This window comes from Anopheles moucheti, chromosome 3, assembly GCF_943734755.1.
Source record: "Anopheles moucheti chromosome 3, idAnoMoucSN_F20_07, whole genome shotgun sequence".
Lineage (NCBI taxonomy): Eukaryota > Metazoa > Arthropoda > Insecta > Diptera > Culicidae > Anopheles > Anopheles moucheti.
In genome coordinates this window covers 2,671,999-2,693,212 of record NC_069141.1, presented here as the reverse complement: position 1 = coordinate 2,693,212, position 21,214 = coordinate 2,671,999, and the positions used below count along the sequence as shown (strand labels likewise).

Below are 21,214 nucleotides of genomic sequence, written 5' to 3'. Positions count from 1 at the left end.
CGTTGCTAATCATTTCTTTTAGGGGGCTTGAATGTTAACTGGAGCAACAAAGATTCACGTATCTTTCATTGCGTTTCTTATTGTTTCGTTGGAACACTCTTGCTTTTCGTTACAACTTGACCCCAAATCAAACAAAATCTTTTTATGCACCAAAGATCGAGATGCTGTCCTCTTTACCGACCGACACCAACAGAAATGGGAAGAGAAAGTTCAGTGCAACATACATAACACGCACTTCAAGTGAGTTGAGCTTGGAGAGGATAAAACTCTTGAGAGAAACTGGACGAATAGAGAGTATGTTATTGTTGTGTTGTGTTTGCATTGTGGTGGTGTAAACTCGTGAAATGCTGGAAGAAAATATTACTTACAAAAAACATGGTATGAGATATCGTAACATTGTAGATGAGAACATAACCGAGTCATATTTAGAATGTTTAATTTATGGTATATACATGATTTTTTTTTTTATCAAAAATTTGTTGTAGTCAGTGGCCGGAAACTTTTTTAAAAATTCAAACATGCACAAATTTTATTGGAGGCCGTGGATGGGTTTCACCACGAATGGAATTGATATAATATTATATTCAAACAATATAATAATTTCAAAATGTTGATGTTGAAAAATGTCTCCCAATACCGTTGCAAGCAACGTTGACACTGATCCTGATGACTCACATCACACATGCGCAAATGCTAAGGATGTTCGTAAACCAGTACGTATGCTAAGATTACATATGATTAGCACAAGAGTTCATTCGACTAAACGAAATAAACGAATGCATTCTTTATTGCACATAAATTAATGAGATATTGTTTTACGGAATTTTATGAACATTTGTCGTAACCCAATTACATTATCTTGGATTTATGCTATTATGCTTGAATAGATTGAAACCACTGTTAGGAGTAGGTTGATCACGGATCAAACAGAACTTATAACTTACCATTGGTACACTATTCAACTAATCACAGAAGTGCTAAAGAACTTCAGGTTGTCGACCACTGTCCATTACCCACACAACAGCTCCTTACAAAACAACACTCATTGCTACTACTACTTGAGAGATCTAGTACAATGCATGCACGTATGCGTATATTTAATCGAAACAACCACTCCCACCGTATCACTTTATTCGTCTCAATCGCACCATAAACCCGACATATATAATCAACTGCATTATCAGCACCAGTACCAACGCTTTCGTAATACTCGTCCCATACCCGTACGCATCGATATCAAACTGTTCCAGTATGGTGGACGGTTTCTTGTAGTAACAGTACACCTGTCCGCACGGTATAGTATCCCGATCGTAACCGTACAGTGCCTGCATCGCACCGTAGAACTGATACCGAAAGAACGAAACCGTGCTGAGTGGTCGCAGGATCGAGATCATATCACCGGCGTTTACGAAAAACCCCGAAAACAGAATCGGCACAATACACGCATTCGCTACGAAGAAATTTTGCATCTTCACGTCGAAACAGATTCCCCCTATCAGGCCCAAACTTTGACCGATCACACCACCGATCGCGAACACACCGAGCAGCATTCCAAACCGCGTCCACTCCATGGGCTGTCCGGTGAGATAGTACACGATCGCGAGTAAAAACGATGGACAAAACAGCTGCAACGGAAGATCGTGGATGAGTTTGGCGAAAAAGTACGCTTCGCGGCTGTACCAATTGTTGGCGATTTCTTTGATCGCGACCTTCACTTCGTCCGCATCTGGAAGTAATTCGAGCGGTAATACGGAAGAACACAAATATGATAGCTGTTCATGTACTCACAGTTCACTACCGACACTGCATTGGTGAAGTACACGAAGGCAAACAGCTGGAAAAAGCAACCAACGTTGGCCAGCACTTTGGATGCCTCAGAACCAGCGTTGTAGTGTACAGCACCAAACACGAGACCCAAAGCAAGATGCATGCCGAGACGAATTTTCAGGAAAAACTCATCACGAGCAGACGATAGCACCGACCGTTTGAGCAGTGTGTAAAGTTGGTAGTAGCATGCGGTTTGATAACGTGCGATGCTTTTCCCGGGAATCAGTTGAGCAGCGAGCGTCGTAGGGCTTGATGGAGCTCCCGCATTGATGTTGCGCATCTCCTCATCCACCAACTGACACAGCATCCTGAGTGCTTCGGGTTGATTAGAGGATATGGATTCCAGTGCAAAGTCGGCCGGGTTATAGTATTCCGGACAGCGAAGTCCAACACGTGCGAATCTAACGAGCATGTTCTCCACCGGACCCGTATATAGGCATCGGCCTTGGCGCAGTAAATACACATCGTCGAACAGCTGAAACAGGCTAGAAGCCGGCTGGTGTATCGTGCAAACGATCGTCCGACCACTCATGGCCAGTGACTTCAGATGCGAGATGACTTGGGTGGAAGATACACTATCCAGCCCGCTGGTAGGTTCGTCGAGCAGCATGATCGGTGGATTTGTGATCAATTCCACTGCCACCGCTAGCCGACGCTGCTCTCCCCCCGAGAGGTTCCTGACGACGGTGTTGCAGGCATCGTTCAAGCCTACCATTTCCAAGATGTCGTCAATTTTCGCTTGCTTTACCGACTTTAGAGCCTGTTGTGGCATCTTCATGTCGACCGCAAACTGCATCGTTTCTTGAACGGTAAGAAACATCAGCAACGGACACTCCTGTTCGACGTACACACTGCGTGGATCATTTTCCTCCACCGGTTCACCGTTGATGGTCACGGTCCCGAGCATACCGAACATCTGCGCTCCGGATAATACGTTCAGGAGAGAAGATTTACCCGCTCCGGAAGGACCCATCAGTGCTACCAAGCGACCATGTTGGAATCGACCAGAGATATTGCTCAGTATTTCCTTTTCTGAAATAAAAAGAGCAAATAAAAGTGGCCTCTGTGTGTGGCCTCTGTGTGTGGCCTCTTCCTTCCAGATCTTACCATTCGTGCGATAAACTACATTTCGGAACCGTATCGTCGATGGCACAAAGTCTTGAAGAGGAGTAGACATACGCTTCAGTTCTATCTCCTCGCTGCCTGCCATCGTAACTGCGTGACGCACAATGCAACACTGCACGATCACGTCCCGGTGCAACGCTGCAACGCCGACCGCACTTCTGCTACTAAACTAATCAGTCACACAAAACTGCACTAATACACCGCGCCATAACGACGCTTCGGCGGCGTATAAGTGCACGAGACCTTGAGCGGAAAATTGCAACTCCCAGGCACCTCACCACTGACGCGAGGCCCGACTCACAAATCGAATGCTATGCACACGAATGCGTTTCCCATTCATAGAATATCGCGTTGGGAACGCTGTGCCTTGATGTGAGGTAAACATTTTTTCGTCGAGCTAACCCCACTAACCGCTAACTAACAATCTACCAAGCGATCATTACGTCATCAATGGAGGAGATTGTACCAGTCATGGGGCACTGGTAATGCATAGGCTATGATGTGATCGCTAACGAAGCGTCATAGTCTATGGTCGACAATTAACTTGGCATGTCGATAGCGCCGGTCAACCGCGCACTCATGTGTGCCAGGGGATTTTTCTCCAGTATTTTGCCGCAATTCCAAGAATCTTCATTAAATCATTTAGCGGCCATAGTAAGTCGATCGAACCTTTCAATCAATGATTTATGGTTAAGGTTCTCATTGTTGGTTGTAAATGTAAAATTTGCTCTTATTCTTGCAATAACGATTCGGATCAGCAAATCAACAAAGGTAAACCATTCCAGATGTGGAGTTTTTCCCAATCTTCAAATTATTTATATATTTTCAAACGTAAGCGCAAAACAATGTACAGAATTATTTGAAACACTGCAATGAATCCCAACAGTATGTACACATTCTCCCAGAACCCATCCTGCCGGGTGTCCATGAACTTGAGAAATTTGCTCGGCTTGTTGTAGTAACAGATGTCCTTCGAGCAGGGAAACGCCGTCCTATTGCCGCCGTAAATTGCCTGCAGCGATCCTTGCAGGCTGTAGCGGAAGAACGACGTGTACGCGATATAGCTGAGATATTCGTTCATTTCGTACGATTTTACGAAAAAGCCAGAAAATAGCAACGATGGAATACTGAAGCACGGCACAAAGAAGGTAGCCATTTGTATGTCAAATGCGGCTCCGGACAGAAGGCCCACCGTTTGGGCGAATATGCCAAGAAGCAGCAGTATCAAGCAAAGCTTACCGAACCGTTCCCATTCCAAGGGTTGTCCGGTGAGGTAGTAAGCGATCATGAGGAACAGCGATGGGCATATGATCTGCAGCGGTAGATCAGCGACAATTTTTGACAAATAGTACGCCTCGAGTGAATACCAATTGTTGAGCCGCTCCCGTATGAACACTTTGGTTTCGAGAGGAACTGCAAAAGAGGTAAACGTCAACCATAACATATATCAATATCAAGAAAGCATCTGTATCCTAACTCACAAGTTATAACGCATGGCATTGAGTTGCCGAAGAATATGAATAGCTGAAAGAAGAACAAACAGGCACCATTCACCATGACCAGGGCACCATCTTGACCGGAATTATAGAACACCGCCCCCAGCAGGACGCCTACCAATATGTGGGCAATAACACGAAGTTGAGCAAAAAACTGTGAAGATCGCAGTAGAAAAAATTCCAATGAGCCATTTCATTTGAATATTCATATGATCTGCGAACGCCAAATATGAAAACACAAAACGCATGAAGAGGAACTCACAAAATCTCTCGACGTCACACGCAACGACCTTCGCAACAGCACATAAAACTGCTTCCATTGCGAAATGTGATAACGCCCGTGCGATGCGGTTTTGGTGCGCTCTTGCACGATATCTTCATCCAGCGTTGACTCGATGAGACCGTCGTCCTTGATACTGTTTTCCTGTCGCGATTGCTTCGACTCGGTTGCGAATCTGCTGTAACGCTGCACCAGCTGTTCCAGTTCCCGCAGTGGCTTTGACGCTACCTCTAACGCTGCAAGATGAGAAGCGATAAGGATGCGCCGGCAAAATGTAAACATCAACACTATAGTTTACCAAAGTCGGCTCGGTTGTAGAACTTGGGACAATGGAAGCCGGTTTCCGCAAACGATCCGACCATTCCGTCCAGGGGACCATTGTAGATGCACGTCCCGCCGGACAGGAGGTACAGGTCGTCGAACAGCTGGAACAAGCTGGACGAAGGTTGGTGGATGACACAGGCCACGGTACGGCCCTCGCTGGCGACTGTTTTGACGTAGCTCATAAGCTCCATAGCGGAAACACTGTCCAGTCCGCTCGTTGGTTCATCTAGCAGAATTATTGGTGGATTGCTCACCAACTCGATCCCGATCGACAGTCGTTTCTTCTCACCGCCGGATAGTTTCTTCACCAGCGTGCGCTTACCACTATCGAGACCCAAGATGTGCAAGATATCGTTCACCTTCTTCTTACGCACCATTTCGGATTTATTGGGCTGCTTCAGTTCCGCCGCATAGTTCATCGTTTCCAGCACCGTCAAGTGATCGATCAGGTTGAAGTCCTGCTGGATGTAAACGCATTGTTGGCGATACTTTCTCCTATCCAGCATGTATCCATTCACTTCAATCGTGCCAATAAATCCTGTTTGCCTGTAATAGAATGGATTCGAATTGTTGAGGTTGTGGTAGTTCATTTCAGGTTCAGCTCATTTCAATCTCAGAATACCTCAATCCGGACAGGATGCCTAACAGCGAAGACTTCCCTGCACCGGATGGGCCCAGTATTGCCACCAACCGACCAGGTTGAAACTTTCCCGAAACATTCTTAATGATATCCTTCGGTCGTCCACCATTCTGATCCTTCCGTCGATAGCAGATATGCCGGAAGGTCAACGTTAACTTCTGCCCCAATATGGCATCCTCAACATTGAGTGCCACTGCGTCGACACTCTCATCCGTCATAGTTCACACCACACAATGTGTACCACCACGCACAGTATATTGAAAGCGTTCTGAGCACTACCCCCACTAACTTCTCTTTTGATGCTACCGTAGTGATCGAGAGAAACTCGTTCTTAGCATAACAAATGCTGATCGATCAAGGTTTCGAGCGATAAATGCAGATTAGCATTTATTAGCATTTTATTCGTAAACACACGACGCTTTTCTACGACAACTTATCATTTACACATATCCCATACTTCAATCACAATGAATTCCATCAACCCTGTCGCATAATACTACTCGTACGATTACGATCGCGCGTTTGAAGCACTGACGGGCACCACCACTCTCGCTCGACGCTCTAGCGCAACTGTGCGAAAACCAACTCCAACGGACGCTCGGCGTAAGCTGGCCCTTCACGAGAATCGCACACCCCAAGGCTTCACCGCCATTCGTGGTAGCAGATTTGTGTTCAGCTTCAGCCACATCCGATCGGAGGCTCGGTTACCCTTTCGTGCGCGTACTATCAGACAACCTGTTTTCCTTCGGTGCATGAAGGCGTGTGAGCGTGGGGGCATTATTGATTTAATCAATATCGTTTTTACACGCTGTGCTCGGTTACGGAGCATAATTTCAACGTCCAGGCACGTTACGAAACCTAGAAAATGTACGGTTTATCACTCTCTCATCTTGCTGGCTTCAGCATCACGGCAGGTTTTGTGGGTTAGACTCGCATACAGTGAGAATTAGATCATTCTATCGAGAAGCTAACCTATGCGAATTAGAGCACATGGAGATGTTAAATGCAAATATCTCAGTGGGAGTAGCTATGGCCTTTTGTTTCGATGTGTGCATTCTGCAGATAAAACTGATACTAATGAAATGCAATGAGAAAGATTTATTTAGTTTAACTCCTGTAATTATTACTGTTATGATTATTACACTTGGAAATCTACAAGCAGCCCAATGTTAAGATAATCTTTATCGAATTAGCATCCGATAGCAGTTTATCCACGCCGAGGATGGAAATTACATGCTTGGCATGCATCATTATATGATGTCAAGTTCCCAGCACAATAATGGGATTAGTAGGAGTTATATTATTCATTTTTTTTTATAAATGTACACCAATACACAAGATGTTTAGCATCGTAACAAGATAACAAGATGATCCTTTTGATTCTGGCTGTTCTCTCATTTTTAGAGAGCAGTGAAATGGAAAGTCGAAAAGGAAAATTAACCACTGATCAGATCGTCAACATGCTCAACAACATGTTCAACAGTTCTTGTTGTACAACAACAGTAAAACTCTCAGGACCCTTTGCTATCACCAAGGATTTGTGCCAAGGAGTTGGGTTAGCTTGGGTACTCATCAAGCTAGCACTAGAAACTGGAGATCGGATTTTCTATTGCTGGAATTAGGGAATCTTACCACATGAACGTAGCGTACAATACATTATATTTAGCTATTTGTGTTTCTTTCACTTTGTCATTTAACAAATGTACTTCAAACCATTCGTAGAAGAACTGTATTTTATTGCGTTTACATACCCTATTTACATACATATCACAACATTACTACCAACAATGTATAGAACAACGTACACCCTAAGAAGCAAGGAAGTGAGCCATGCTTAATGAACTCTTTTTTGGATTACTTTCGCACCATGCGAATAAGTGGCGCCGATAAGGCCGGTTGAGTTTAGTGTACTAGCGCATCCTGTGAAACTCCTGATCTAATGGTACGAGGACAAGATTTCTTCGTTGCTTAAATGCTAACGCTGCGACAAGCTGATCCCAAGCGCTTATACTTGCACCCTGATTAAAAACAAAACGCTCCTTTGGCGTGCTACCATCTACGTAAAATTTGTATTTTCCCCCATTGCGTACTGCACTTCCATCCCACCCTTTTTCGAATGCCCTGTGTCTGTTTGTGTGTGTGGCTCCTGAAGCAGCACATAACGCGACGGAATGTGAGTTGAGCGAAGCATAAGATCTGTGAGAGAGATAGGCTGATCGCTGACTAGCTGGGATGTGGTGCAGTTAAATTTTATTCTTCATCCGGTACTGCATCACGTAGAAGGCCGCTACCCTAAAGACGAAAAATATCACACTAAGCGCTATCACAGCCTCGACAAAGTCCGCGTCAAGCATGTCGACCTCCTTCAGGAACTTCTTTGGCAACACGAAGTGACAGTACGTCTCGTCACAGTCCATGCGTTGTCGGTCGTAACCGAAGATGGCCATGGCTGCACCCTGCAGGGCGTACTTAAGGAACGAGATGTGAAACAGCCAGTGCATTACCGGGTGTGCATCCGTAAGGTGAATGAAGAACCCGGAGAATATCAGGAACGGACAGATGAAGAAGGGTCCAAATATTGCACCGTTCTGTTGAGGAGCAGATGAAAAGAAAACATTTGCATTAGATTAGAAGTCACTCGACCGTTCGACCGATGGACTCTCACCTTCACGTCGAATAGTGATGCGACCAGCAGACCGAGTCCTTGCGCTACCCAAGCCACCATGAGACAGATCAACGTAAACAGCCCCACCCGGAAGGCTTCCGGTGGTTGACCAGTCATGTAGTACGTGATGAGTATGTACGTGACGGTACAGAGCAGCTGTATTGGAATGTCAGCCACCGTCATGGCGATGTAGTACGCCCGCAACGAGTACCAGCGGTTGAAATGCTCCCGTGTGATGATCGGCAACTCGAGCGGAACTGTGTGGGATAAAGTGAGTTATCTCAAAGGTAACGCTTGACTTCAATCGCCATCACTTACAGGCCATAGTCATCGAGCTGAACGCAGTAAACATCAGAAACATGATCGAGAAGAACACGTAGTTGTAGTTGTTGAAGATCTGGGCAGCCTGATTGCCAATGCCAAAGTACAGCATACCGATCAGTGGCGCAATGAGACAGTGGATAGCGAATCGCATCGTCATGAGCGAACGGTCCCGGCTCAGTATGAGAAAGGTACGGAGCAGCAGTAGCGAAAATTGTCTACAAAAGCTAGTCGTGTATATCTCGTCCCGCCCGCACCAACGTTCCGGGTTGAATGATAGCTTTTTGGCGAGCTTCTTTGGTTTGGCTAGCACGGGCGATACCGGCCGCTGAATGCTATCGTGCTCGGGAAACAGTGGCATCTCTAGCAGCACCATCGGTCCGTCCGGTGACGATTCCTTGATCGGCAACAGTTTGCTCTCGAACGATGGTGAAAATGGTTCCGGGTTGCGGTAGAAGTTGCTCTGACCGTTCATCATTTTTTCGACTAGATTATCGTTCAGTCGACCATAGTCGTGCGTTGCGATCTCCAACACTAAAATTGAGAAACAAGAATAAGCTAAATTAGAAATAATTCGTGATGAATGCGAATTGCATACCATTTAGGCGGAATATTATTTGGCTCTATTAAATTACGAATATTTAGCACCAAAACTAGAGCAATACGAGACACAAATTAATCTTACTGTTATCAATCAGTAGCTTGATAAGTTCATTTATCAAGACAGCGAAATACAATGATAAATTCAAAAGAGGATAAAGGGAAAAAAGGTTCAGCGCTACCTAGACGGTAGAAACGTTGAATGAGCTTCCCCCGCGAAGCTTTCAGAGCTTTTGATGCGTGTGGTTTTCAACGACCAGTAAACATTATGTTCAAAACGAATTGCAATCATTAAAATAATGCATATAAATGGTTGGAATTAAACTTAAACCTAAAAATGCCAGCATTTTATCAAATGGCTGTATGTCTCATCAGCTCTAAATCATTATATAAAAAAATAGTGTTAGAAGATAAGAATTATCCTATTATTCAAGGTTTTGCTTCATAATTAGCTGCCCGTTTTTATGCTACCTAGGGCATCGGAAATGACTATCCAAAAAATGCCTCCATTCTGCTAGTAATGTTCGACTATCAATAACTCGCTTATCTTTCGATTCTACCTTGAACGTTCCATAGCACCGGAGCATTATCTGCTGTGTAATATTTGGCAGCTATCACTAAAGTTTAGCTATTTAGCAACCTCAGCGTGACGAAATGAAGAGGCTCCCACGAATGTGGTGATTCAATATTGCTGCCCTAAAATCAATCCACCGTGACAAGACAGCGAAAAACAAAACTGAGCACTGTTTGTTCTTTGGGTTTGATTGACCCGTGTAAGAACAAGACCCATTTATGTTTGCATTTCCATCTCGAAAACCCCATTACACGGTCAAATTGTTACACTTACAGTAATCGGAGGGATTGTAATGTTCCGGGCAGACGATGTCGAGCTCTTTCAGGAACGACACAATGTTACCAGTGCCGCCGGTGTAGATGCATTCACCTTCTGCGACCGCGTACAGATGGTCGAACATGTTGAACAGCAGCGCGGACGGTTGATGTATCGTGCAGATGATCGTGCGACCTTCGCGGGCCAGCTGCTTCAACAGTGCCACACACTGTGTCGAGGTGGAGCTGTCCAAACCGCTCGTCGGTTCGTCGAAAAACATTACCGGCGGATTGTTCACAATTTCCAGCGCAATCGCTAGACGCTTTTTCTGACCTCCGGATAACTTTCCCGTGCGCGTTTTCTTCGCGTCGTACAGTCCGATGGCACGGAGAATTTCGTTCATCTGAAAAGCAAAAGGAATTAACATCAGACCAGTTGCGTTAAAACGATCCCCGATGTGGGTTTATAAGCATTACTTACGCGAATTTTCTTACTAGCTGGGCTGAGTTCGGCTCCGATTTTGAGATTGGCGGAAAAATGCATCGCCTCCAGTACGGTCAAATGTGGCTGCAGATCGTGGTCCTGCATGATGTAGGCGGATAGCCGTCGAAACCGTTTCAAATCTCGAACCTGCTTGTTGACAAGAATTTCACCGGTGAAACCACCCTCACTGAAATATGGGAGGCGAACATGAAGAGAAAAACAAAACATAAGAAATACATTATTGGACGGGAAGCTCAGGTCAACATTACTCCCGCGGTGATTATGATGTTGTCGGAATGTTCGTCGGGTGGGGTTTGAGTTTGAAGAATATGTGGTAACGATAAGCATAAGTCGGTAAACACCAAATATGTGGACAGGCTGTGGAGATACTGTAGCAAGCACCCTTCTCAAACGTGGACGAAATGCTCGACTTCACGACACAAAAGTCGTTCGTTTATGACGCCACCCAAGTACACAAGGAAATCACCGACCCTAGCACATTTCGTGGCCTGATGGAGCCCTCACAGTTGCCATGTTGTTCCAGCGATCACGCTCGGGTGACTCATCGGACATGCGACTTACAGCAACTGGCTGATCGGTCTCTTTGTTCCACGACCTTTCATACAAAGAGTCAGTGCTAGTGTGCGATATATGCTATGCGACTCATGCTTAATTCCAGTAAAAGTTCGCATTGCCCACTCCATATCGCCATGCACTCCAACATTGGGGATTGTCGAAAGAAGACCTAAGTACGTCTAGGAGTGCAATACTGCCGCGTGTCCGATTAGCCACCGTTCAAGTGTCAATCAACTCCGGTTCATCGATCATCACTAATGGCCATTTGCTGCTAGGTTGCCTATTTTTCCTCCTCCACACTTTTGCTGCCCGCAGATTAAGGGTACTTCGTATACGGCGTAGACGCGCACTGACTGACAATAGGGCAATGTGGGTTTCAAAGTACCACCTTTCATGCTTCTTTGTGTGTTCGCAAAACCCATCGTACGATATTGGTAGCGCGTGATCCACGGATTGTGCTGGTGGCTCTTATTTACTTCCTGCTAGCTCTACTAAAGCCTTCTGTTGAGAATTGATCTAACGACTCCTCTGCTGATCTTTAGTATTTTTGCAATCATAATTCAAAGGGAAAGGTTAGTCGTTGATGTATTACCTTTTTGTTGTGTTAAATTACCACTGAGCTGCTTAATTTATTATTGCAAAGAAGATATTATTATTGCACCAACGTGAGTGAGGACAGGAAATGGCAAAACTTGAACATGACATTGCTGCAATCACCCTTACCATAACTGGATATTATTGAAACGACATTAAACGTTGTCGGAGCAAACAATCGCCCTGGGGCCTGCTATTAAATGCAAATAAAATATACACACACTTACGTAAAGCCCGCCAAAATATCCAGCAGAGTGCTTTTGCCCGCACCGGACGGTCCCATGATGGCGGTTAGCTCCCCGGCCCGGAACTCTCCGCTGATATCTTTCAGTATGTCCCGACCTGCGAAGATAATAGATACGGCAGATAAGACACTCGGCATCAGGTGTGAATGACGGTGTAAACGCTTAACTATACGATGTGTGGTTTGGCGATTGATAGTGTTCGATGTCGAAACAAGAAAAAAAAACAGGAAACAGGAAGAGAGCTCAATTATACGTTTCGTCATTTGGGGCATGAAAGGCGTGGAAAAACATAGTTTTGGAATTTTGAAGTATCGCCTAGGATGTTTGAGGTTAACAGATGACTTGGAAGAATTATCCAAAAACGATGCATGGGAAAATGGAATAGACTTTGAATGCGCCATTGCTAAGCCTAAAACTCGACTGAAACAATGTGTGCTTATCGATTGATCAACGACATTCCATTCTCATCAAATATTACTAGCAAGTTTGCAAGAGGTATGATGTAATTAAAGATTATTTGCACGTAATTAAAGAGCACCGCCGCCTGTCTGGAATATGCAGCTAGGGAAAATTGACGCAACAAAGGACTATTATTGAATGTTTGCTGAGCGCTGAACTGACCTGTTGCGCATCTCATCAAGCACTTTAACATGCTACTGTCTCCCTGCTGAGATTGCACCCGTTGGTTCATGGTTCATGGAGAGATCCCAAACACGAACACACCCAGAGAGACTCACCAAACTAGCAGTGGAACCGGTTAGCGTTCGGACCCTGTCAAGTCAACGGGTTGCCATGCAATAACTAGGCCAGCTTTCTGAGTCTCATCCTATGAAAATTACTCCACTCCCTGGATCAGCTGCTTGGCGTTTGCGTTTGCGTTTGAATTACCCCGGCGGGATAATGCTACCGCTAGCTCGGACGATCCAGCCAGTTCCATCGGGACATCTCACTCTAGCCAACCAAGCGAGGTGATCGTACACGAAACAGGTTTTCAGGCTAGGGCCATCATGCCTCGGTTCTACTCAGATTTCCAACTGGCAACCGAACGTGCAATGGAGAAACTCCGATCAATAACTCAGGTTTCCGTTCAGTGAGTTTTTTTTTCTCTAAAACTAAACGTTGCGTGTCAGAACCGGTTTCAGAACTTCCAACATTGGTGGACGTCGGCGAAAAGGAGGGTGTTCTCAAGTGCATCTCGAACCAACCGGTCCGCTTCGGAGAAGGACCTAAATAGCCGTAAATTCTAGACCATCGTCATGTTGCATAGACACCAAAGTTATGATTTGCAAGGAATCATCATCATCTTCATCATCACCACCGTCTAACCTCGTGATCCTCGTGATCCACCAATTGAGCTCAATTAAAACAATCGAACCACCTACTCGGCCTACGGAAATGGTTGTGACAGTGTGGCATCCAGTGGGAAGATTCGCTCCATCGTCCCGGCCAACGGTCAATGTTAACTCGCGCAAAGATTATCATACGCTGCCTGGGCCTGGGAACGTGTCATCTCCGAGGAGATCCATTCTTTGTGTCGCTTCGTCGCGAGTGAATATATTTGCGTACGAAAAGATCACATCGAAATTCTCTTTGCCCGGACATTACTGGACCATCGGGCACAAAGTAACACTATCATGCATTGCCATCTGCCACCTGTCAGATGTTGCGCCGTGTTCGGGCGTAACCCCATTTTACTAGGTTGTCGATTTTCTCCTTGGTTTTTGTTGACCTTCAAAATTTCACGCTCGCGCGTGAACGTGTTCCCGAACGGGTAACGCGGGTTTTGCGTCATGAATGTTTATATATTTTTCACCCGTGATGCATGTATCACCAAATACCTAACCTAACGCAATTCGGTAAGCATTAAGCACGCATTTTTGTGTCGGTTGCTTTCATTCGATACGGTTGGCTGTTATTTGTTAACTGCAAATACGCAAACCTTTGCAACCGATTCCTGTTGCGTTGTTGTTTTGTTCTGCCATTTGTGCGATATCCATTCGTAAACAATTTGTGTGAGAATTGAGTTCATTTTTTGTTGATTCTCTTTCAGCCATGCTAAATATACCTCAAAATGCATTTTCGTGGTTGGTTTGTGCCATTTTTTTTTTTTTGATAATTATTTTCGATTAAAAAACACACAAATGACACAAGTATATAATGGTCATCGCTCGGTGTGAGAGGCAACCTATATTCGCAAATAAAATATATTCGCCTTCTACGTAATCGCATCGAAATCTCCAATCACAACGCAGTTGCAAACCGTGCGCGTGCTCATGTTCGCGCAGAAATGCAAAATATTTTACTTAAAATGCAAACCGAAGCGTTGTTCGTCGCGCTTCATTGCGCAGCAAGCGATACTTTCGCGATCCCATCCGTCTGTTTATGCATCGATGTTGCACACTATAGTGGAGTTGTTTTGCGATCAACTCGGGAAGTGAATCAGTTTAATTTTCTAACGAGGGCCTGAAGAATAAATGGGAACAAAATTCCACACCACCAGGTAGCAAAACAATGCAAAACAATTGTGACGGTTGTGTTTATCGGGCTTATCGAATTGTAAACCGTTTACCATCCACAAGGCATCGAACATAGTCGTCAAACATATCGCGACCATTAGAGCGGTGACTGTTGACATGCAAACGGAAAAAGAAAGACATCCGATCGGTGACTAAGAAAACCTACCAAGTGAGTAAGTCAAACAATCGATCCCACCTCGCACCTCGTAAACCGACAAGGCTTAAACTCGGGGTTTTTGATTATCAATTCTATGTACCTAGTTCGTATGTGTGTTTTTAAGGGGTAAATTCGAAAACCCATTCGTTCCACTCGGGGTAGACTGGGGTTACATTAAAAAAAGACACAGAGAATTGATAAGTAAAGTAACGTCCAAGTGCGAACGTAGCGACCGCTCCTACAGTACGTGACATAGTAGTAGTATTGCAAATTTAGAATTTCGCAAAGTCCGATGTTGCTTTGCCAAATCATGAATTTTTTGAAAAACTTTGCAGGATTCTGTACCTTGAAGTCCTTTGTACATCAAATTTGCTCTTGGAGGTTTCAAACAGTAGTCCCGTCCCGTCCATTTTTTTACAATTTTCGAAAAATTGACATTGCTAAACATTGTAAACAGGCTACTCGAAGTTTCAAAAAATAGTACCCAAGTCAATGATTCTAGTGTTTACTGGTAGACACATTAAAGCCTTTACAGCAACTTAGAACTTAGCACAATCGACAAAACCGACACAAACAATCTTCTGAAAGATGTCCGAATCCATCCAGGGCATTTATAGCGATAGGACACACTGTACATGGATCCGACATCAGCATCGGCCCACTTGCCAACGGGCTGATACGTGAGAAACGAAGTACGCACGAACATCATGGCACACGTTCCGCCAAAGGCCTTTGTCTTTTGTCTGATTCGCTAGTGGTTGAGTGTTTATTTATTAGGCGCGTCAGGAAGATGTCTGGAACGGGGTCAAATCTGACAAACTCCAAGCATGATTACGCGAGGCGCGAATCTTCTGGACTTCAACGCTCAAACAAAAGGCAATGCCGGATGATCCGGATAGGAGACTTCTTTATTCAAATTTACTGAAACTCCTGCAGGTCAGGTTGCTAAAGCCGTAGATACCGGCGTAGGACGCGGTATTGTGCAGCTTGTGTTGCAGGGCCATTGATATTCGCGTTCAAAATGTGCACCGTGCATCTGTATAGGTGTCTGGTCGCGTTGCATCGTAATCGTCGATCAGAAACCGCACCCAATCCGCTGACAGAGTGGGCCCTTTGTTTCGTTCGATCTCACATCGTCTAGCGCTTGTGGCGCTCCAGTTCTGAACTTTGTCTCACTCCGATCGCGATCTCCAACGAAACTGGTTGGAACCGGTTGGGACCACGCGTGAATCTGCATAGGCTAATGCATCTCGCGCAAGGGCACACGCTTTCCGATGCACGCTCCAACGATTTAAGGCCAAAGACAAGCTGACAAAGGCGAGCAAACGAGATCGGGGAGCAGACAATTAAAAGAACGCAACAAATGTAAACACAGATGAATTTACAGCATTCTCCAACCTTAGTCTGGGCTTGTGAGATGAGCGCGTGCGGCGTGCCGTTGCCACGCACACTGTTGCGCCCATTCGGGAAGGCAGACATGTTTTCTTGCCGATACACGCGTCCCGGCGTAGCAACGGATCCACAAAAAAATATACACGCGGTCGAAAATAATCTCGAAGCGAAGGTTATCTGAAGTTCGTTCAACCCGTGCAAAATCGCGTACAAGCGGTGCCACGTCCGCGTCACACAAAATCGCGCCAACCACGCGGTCCATTCAAATTGGGTTTGATGGGATCTCGCGATCGATGGTGATCGTGTAATGATTGGAGGATTGTGCCAACAGAGCGTTCTATGTTTGTGAGCTGTTTTTAGCGCACACAGATGACATAATATTTAAGCAGTCTGGAACTCGACGTGCACGATTGCAGAGCGCTTGGGATAATGGGAATTGGATCTGGTAAATTCAAACTAACCGCCAAGATAGCGCCCATATTCAGATACTAGCTTGATGTACATTTTACTTTTAGCTAAACCTGTAGGGATAGTTTTAATTTTTTTCCAAATAAAATTACTTATGAAATAGAATACAATTCAGAATACAATTCAGAAGCAGAATTCTTCACAAAAAGGCCCATGGACTCAAAAATGTTTTAAAACATAGTTTAGGTCTTCGATTTGTTAAGGGATTGTAAAGGGATGAACGATGAAGAACGATTAAAACCCTTGCAGTTCTTATGTTAATTGAATTACTTAAACAAATGTTAAAACATAATATCATGTTTGTTTATAGTTTTCGAATACAGAACAATGACACTCGAGTGACCAATTCTGTGCATTTCAAATTCAAACCTTCATCGTCAACCGTTCCTCAAATTACTGGCCAACCTGTGTGCGTGATCTTTTCATTCAAATCGGTTGAATCTGGTAACGAGCGACTGTGCGTTCTTCTTCAAACATCATAAGGAAAGCACCATAACGAAGAAGATTCATGAAGACGCTTCGTTTCGGTCGTGCCTCATGAATTTTAAAAAAACGTCCCCTCCCCCCAAAAAAAAGACCCCAAAATCGTACACCACACGCACAGAAAGTGGGAAGAATCATCTGCGAAAAGCATAATTGCGAAGGCAAACAGCGCCCGGTAACACGAGCAGAAGATCGGCCGCGGTACCGAACTAGTCAGCCAAGTAGGCATAGATGAAGCGAATCACGAAAAAAAGAAGAAATTTCCAACCTGCCAAAACTCACTTGACAACGGAACAGCACGAGAATGGGCGATGAAATATTTGGATGGTTCGAATGATTCGAACAGTTGCCTTGTGGTCGTACTTTATTCTTCCCCGCCGTAACAAGATATCGCTGCATGGGTTTTGTTTTAACACATTGCGCCCCGAATCGGTGAATGAATCGGACATTAATTAGCATCCGTTTAGTATGTCCACCTTCGATCGACCAACGACTCGCTGTTTGCAGAAAGAAGAACTGCGGCCATCCGCACACGGTACGACATTGACCGGCGCTTATTACCTTGATCGTTTGTGTGCATTGCTTTGTTGTGGTCGATTTAATCCAACGCCTCCCAATGGTGAATGATCAACACACGCACCCACACACTAGCCGATCTTACAATGTGTGCCGTGAAAATAAAAAGGAAAATTAATCGAAAGTGAAAATTACACGCAAAAGAAAAACCCCTTATTAAGCCACGCAAGCTCCAACCGTGGCGTGTCCAAGTAACGCTTCCTCATTGCAATCTTGCGTATGCCAAAATGGATCGGCTTGCTTGCAAAATGTTACACGTTCGGGTTGTTTTTGGTTAAAAATAATCCCTCCGCTCGGTTGGTGTGGACATGGACACATGTTGACGATAATTTAGCTGCCCGTATGTTTGGTTTTTCCTTTTAGTGTACACACACACACACACATATGTTGTGTGATAAGCAAATGGCTGTTGAGCGTTCTCTTCAAGCGTAAATAATGGGCAAACGCGGTTGGAATGGGCACAGTTTGGGATTTTGAAGTTGAAACATCAAAGTGATCTAAATCGTTGTTGCTAATGTTATATTTAATGAATCTTTTGAGAAGAGTCATTCCAATCTGGAATCGACTCTCAAAAGATTCATCTCCCCAAGATGGAGGTCATAAACCTGGGATGATTTATGAATCTTACAGGATTCATGATTCTTTGAAATATGGATTCAGATCTATTTATTCAGTTCAAAGATTTATTCAGATTCGTGAATCCGAATCAGGTCCATCCAACAATAGTTGCTACTATTTTCTTCATTTGAGTGGAATTCAACCTCTTGACTTAATCGAAGCTAGAACATCCATCTACGCAAGCTGTACTTTCGACAACATCATTAAACCAGACATTAAAACACGTGCCACCACCGTCACTTTCCTTTTCGTTTTCCTCCTTAGCCAAATGTACATGTTACTAAGACACAAATTTCTCCCCCTTTGTTGTAACTTTCGCTTCATCTCGCACACCTTGTCAGCTGCCGTTTCGGGTTTGCCAACTGCAAGCACTTGGACGTCAGCCAACCACTCAACGGAAGGCCTTGGATAAGGCGATCAGATGCGAATTAAAAACCGATACGTACAGTTCCGATCCACACCTGCTGCGTTGTTATGCCCTCTTCCGATAAGTAAAGCCTGTCAGCCACTCATCTTATCAATCGCACAAAACTGCTCCACACCAAAACAAAAAACAAAAGTCAGAAAACGTTGTCCACACTACGAAACACAAGCTGTTAGCAGCAGAATTGTTTGTACCGATGTTGTACAACAGCTGTAACACTACTCCCTCATTTATGGGCCAGTGCTATCGGCCCCGAAAAACGAAAGCCGCTTCGATGAAACGAGGTGAATCCGTTCGCGCCAGATGATAAGATGGCAACGCCTGCAGCAGAGGAGTACATTACCTTTGCGAAATATTCCATTGCGTACCGAGTACGACAGGTTCTTGAAGCTAACGGTGACCGGTTTGAAGAGCCGTGCCGCAATCAGTGATGGTGCGGCAATCTCTTGTTCCACGGCAGGAACCGCTGGAATATGCAAGGGTTCCAGCTTCACTGCACCGATCCGGCGACTACCCACACCGGTGGAGGAGGCTCCAACGGCATCCTCCGGCGTGCTCATTTCATACGATTCGTCGGACATTTTAGGCGCTTTTTGCGGTCGAGAATAAGATCACTTGCTACCGCTCTAGTGGATATGTTTCTTGATGAGCTTCTAATATCTAGTATCTAAGAGGACACAAATCTCAATTGCTTTCTTCACACCCAGCTCAGCCTCAGCTCAGGAACCCTCATGCTAAGCACACATGTTGCCAATGGGAACGGAGGCAATTTGGGCTATAAATACGTTCTGCAAGACACCACACCACGGGTACACCTCACATCATTCGCGTATTCTCACACGGCGCACTAAATCGGAACGCTTCCGGTGACAGTGGGATCATCCAACTGCTAGCTCTTGATACCGAACGTTGTACCATTACAACGAACCCTGCGCACATTACAACGGGCACTCGTCGCGAAGGCAAAAATAATAAACCTCATCAAATCAGCACAGCGGGAAACGCATCGCGGTTTTATTTTATATTGCAGTGTAGTTGTATATCGTGTGTGCTTTTATTCTTCAAGCCACTTTCGAGACCGAGACGACCGATGACCAACAAAGAAAAGCCTCTTCACCACGCTCGGGTGTCGATGGGCGACGGTTTTTTTTCTTCTACCCCCGTCACTGCTGCAGTTACCCAAAACCAAACAAACGGAATCCGTATCACAACAACACACACGGCGCTCGTGCGCCCACCCTAGCAGCCCCGATTTCTTACGCTTACTAGGGCTGGTCGGTGGCTTCACCCCCGATGGCTAGGTGCAGCTGCACCTAAAAACCTCCACGGAACAACGACCGACCGACCGACCGAGCGACCGAGTCGAAGTTTTGTTGTGCGCGATAAGTCGCGGGGTGGGTTTTAATGCACACTGTGGCAGGTTTCGAAATGGTTGAGCAGTGCACGCATCCGCGTTCGCTCGCCTCTCGGAGAATACTAAGCGGCCCAGCTGATCCGCGAAGCGCACCAAAGCTTGATGGGCATCGGTAGCGGCATTCGCATGATGGGACGTTACCATACGAGTTGCTGGTTGGTTTAGAAGGTTTCCTTTTAAGAAGGTTATGTTAGCAACATCCTCAACACGCTACTGTTGGGTACGTAAAATTATATAAAAATATTTGTTTATTAATTAGGCAAAAGAAAACAAATCATATGGATTTGGTTGTAATTTATAAAAATGAAATAAGTCATTAATTTAACATAAATGTTTTTCCCATCAAATTAGTCTAATGGCGTTAAGTATTTTTCCTTGGAATGATGCTCATTTAAGTTATGTTTTAAAACACTAGCTATATATTTTATGGCTTTTACATTTGATTCCGATTTCATTTTTACACACCATGACGGATTTCCATCCACTCTCGCGCGCAACCTTGTCCGGTGTGCATCAACAAGCGTTTTGGCGAACGCGTGTGCGTGAGAGGATTTCATTGGGTTCACTCGCACCGTTTTCTCTCACACGCGATCTACCCTTAAGCTGCATTCACATAAACCCTGCAAGGGTACATTAGGTAGCTTTGTTGATACAGACAACCTTCGCCACTGGACGACCTACACCTTGACCAGACCGATCTTTGCATGTGCTCTTCCCGAAACCATCAAAGAAAACTCCACACACCGCGCACTGACATTGAATATGGTAGCGCCGAAAACCGGGACAGCCAATGTGCAGTGTTCCCATGGGTATGGAAACGGCCGGAATCGACGATTATGCTGACCCTTGGCCGCAACACATAGCGGTGCGTTGATAAGAGCGTATCGTTTTAGCAAACATTGGCTTCGGCGGTGCTGTGACCCATTATTGTAACAGTAATCGGTACGCATGCACCTACAATGTACTTATCACAACCAACCCGAGTGCCCTCGGGGTCTCGTCGCGAGGGCATTCAGTTGTGGTTATCTTTCCCTGTTGTCCTGGACAAAGCAGCGGAATTGTGAGGAAGATGTAGAACACATCTTTGACAAATCAGCTGAGATGAAGAATTAAAGTATGTATCGACAAAAAAGCAGGGAAACATTGTGACGTTTATCAGCA

At 45.0% G+C, this 21,214-nt stretch overlaps 3 protein-coding genes across 3 annotated transcripts in view; 1 reads left to right on the top strand and 2 right to left on the bottom strand.

Annotated features, from left to right (window-relative positions):
• The window catches only part of LOC128303300 (stress-activated protein kinase JNK), a 284,621-nt gene that overhangs the window by 164,642 nt on the left and 98,765 nt on the right, over positions 1 to 21,214 (top strand). The gene's annotated exons all lie outside the window — the stretch shown is intronic.
• On the bottom strand, positions 1,103 to 3,425 carry LOC128305772 (ATP-binding cassette sub-family G member 1-like). The gene is made up of 4 exons (XM_053043370.1): positions 3,419 to 3,425; positions 2,935 to 3,042; positions 1,789 to 2,859; positions 1,103 to 1,726 (listed from the first exon to the last, which is right to left on the bottom strand). Exons 1-4 carry the CDS (start codon positions 3,423 to 3,425, stop codon positions 1,125 to 1,127), a joined length of 1,788 nt encoding a protein of 595 aa, XP_052899330.1. The 3' UTR covers positions 1,103 to 1,124.
• On the bottom strand, positions 3,764 to 19,766 carry LOC128305770 (uncharacterized). Its single transcript, XM_053043368.1, has 12 exons — positions 18,983 to 19,766; positions 11,988 to 12,102; positions 10,588 to 10,777; positions 10,126 to 10,510; positions 8,676 to 9,212; positions 8,358 to 8,614; positions 7,945 to 8,280; positions 5,675 to 5,898; positions 5,027 to 5,598; positions 4,711 to 4,964; positions 4,434 to 4,602; positions 3,764 to 4,365 (listed from the first exon to the last, which is right to left on the bottom strand). Exons 1-12 carry the CDS (start codon positions 19,218 to 19,220, stop codon positions 3,764 to 3,766), a joined length of 3,879 nt encoding a protein of 1,292 aa, XP_052899328.1. The 5' UTR covers positions 19,221 to 19,766.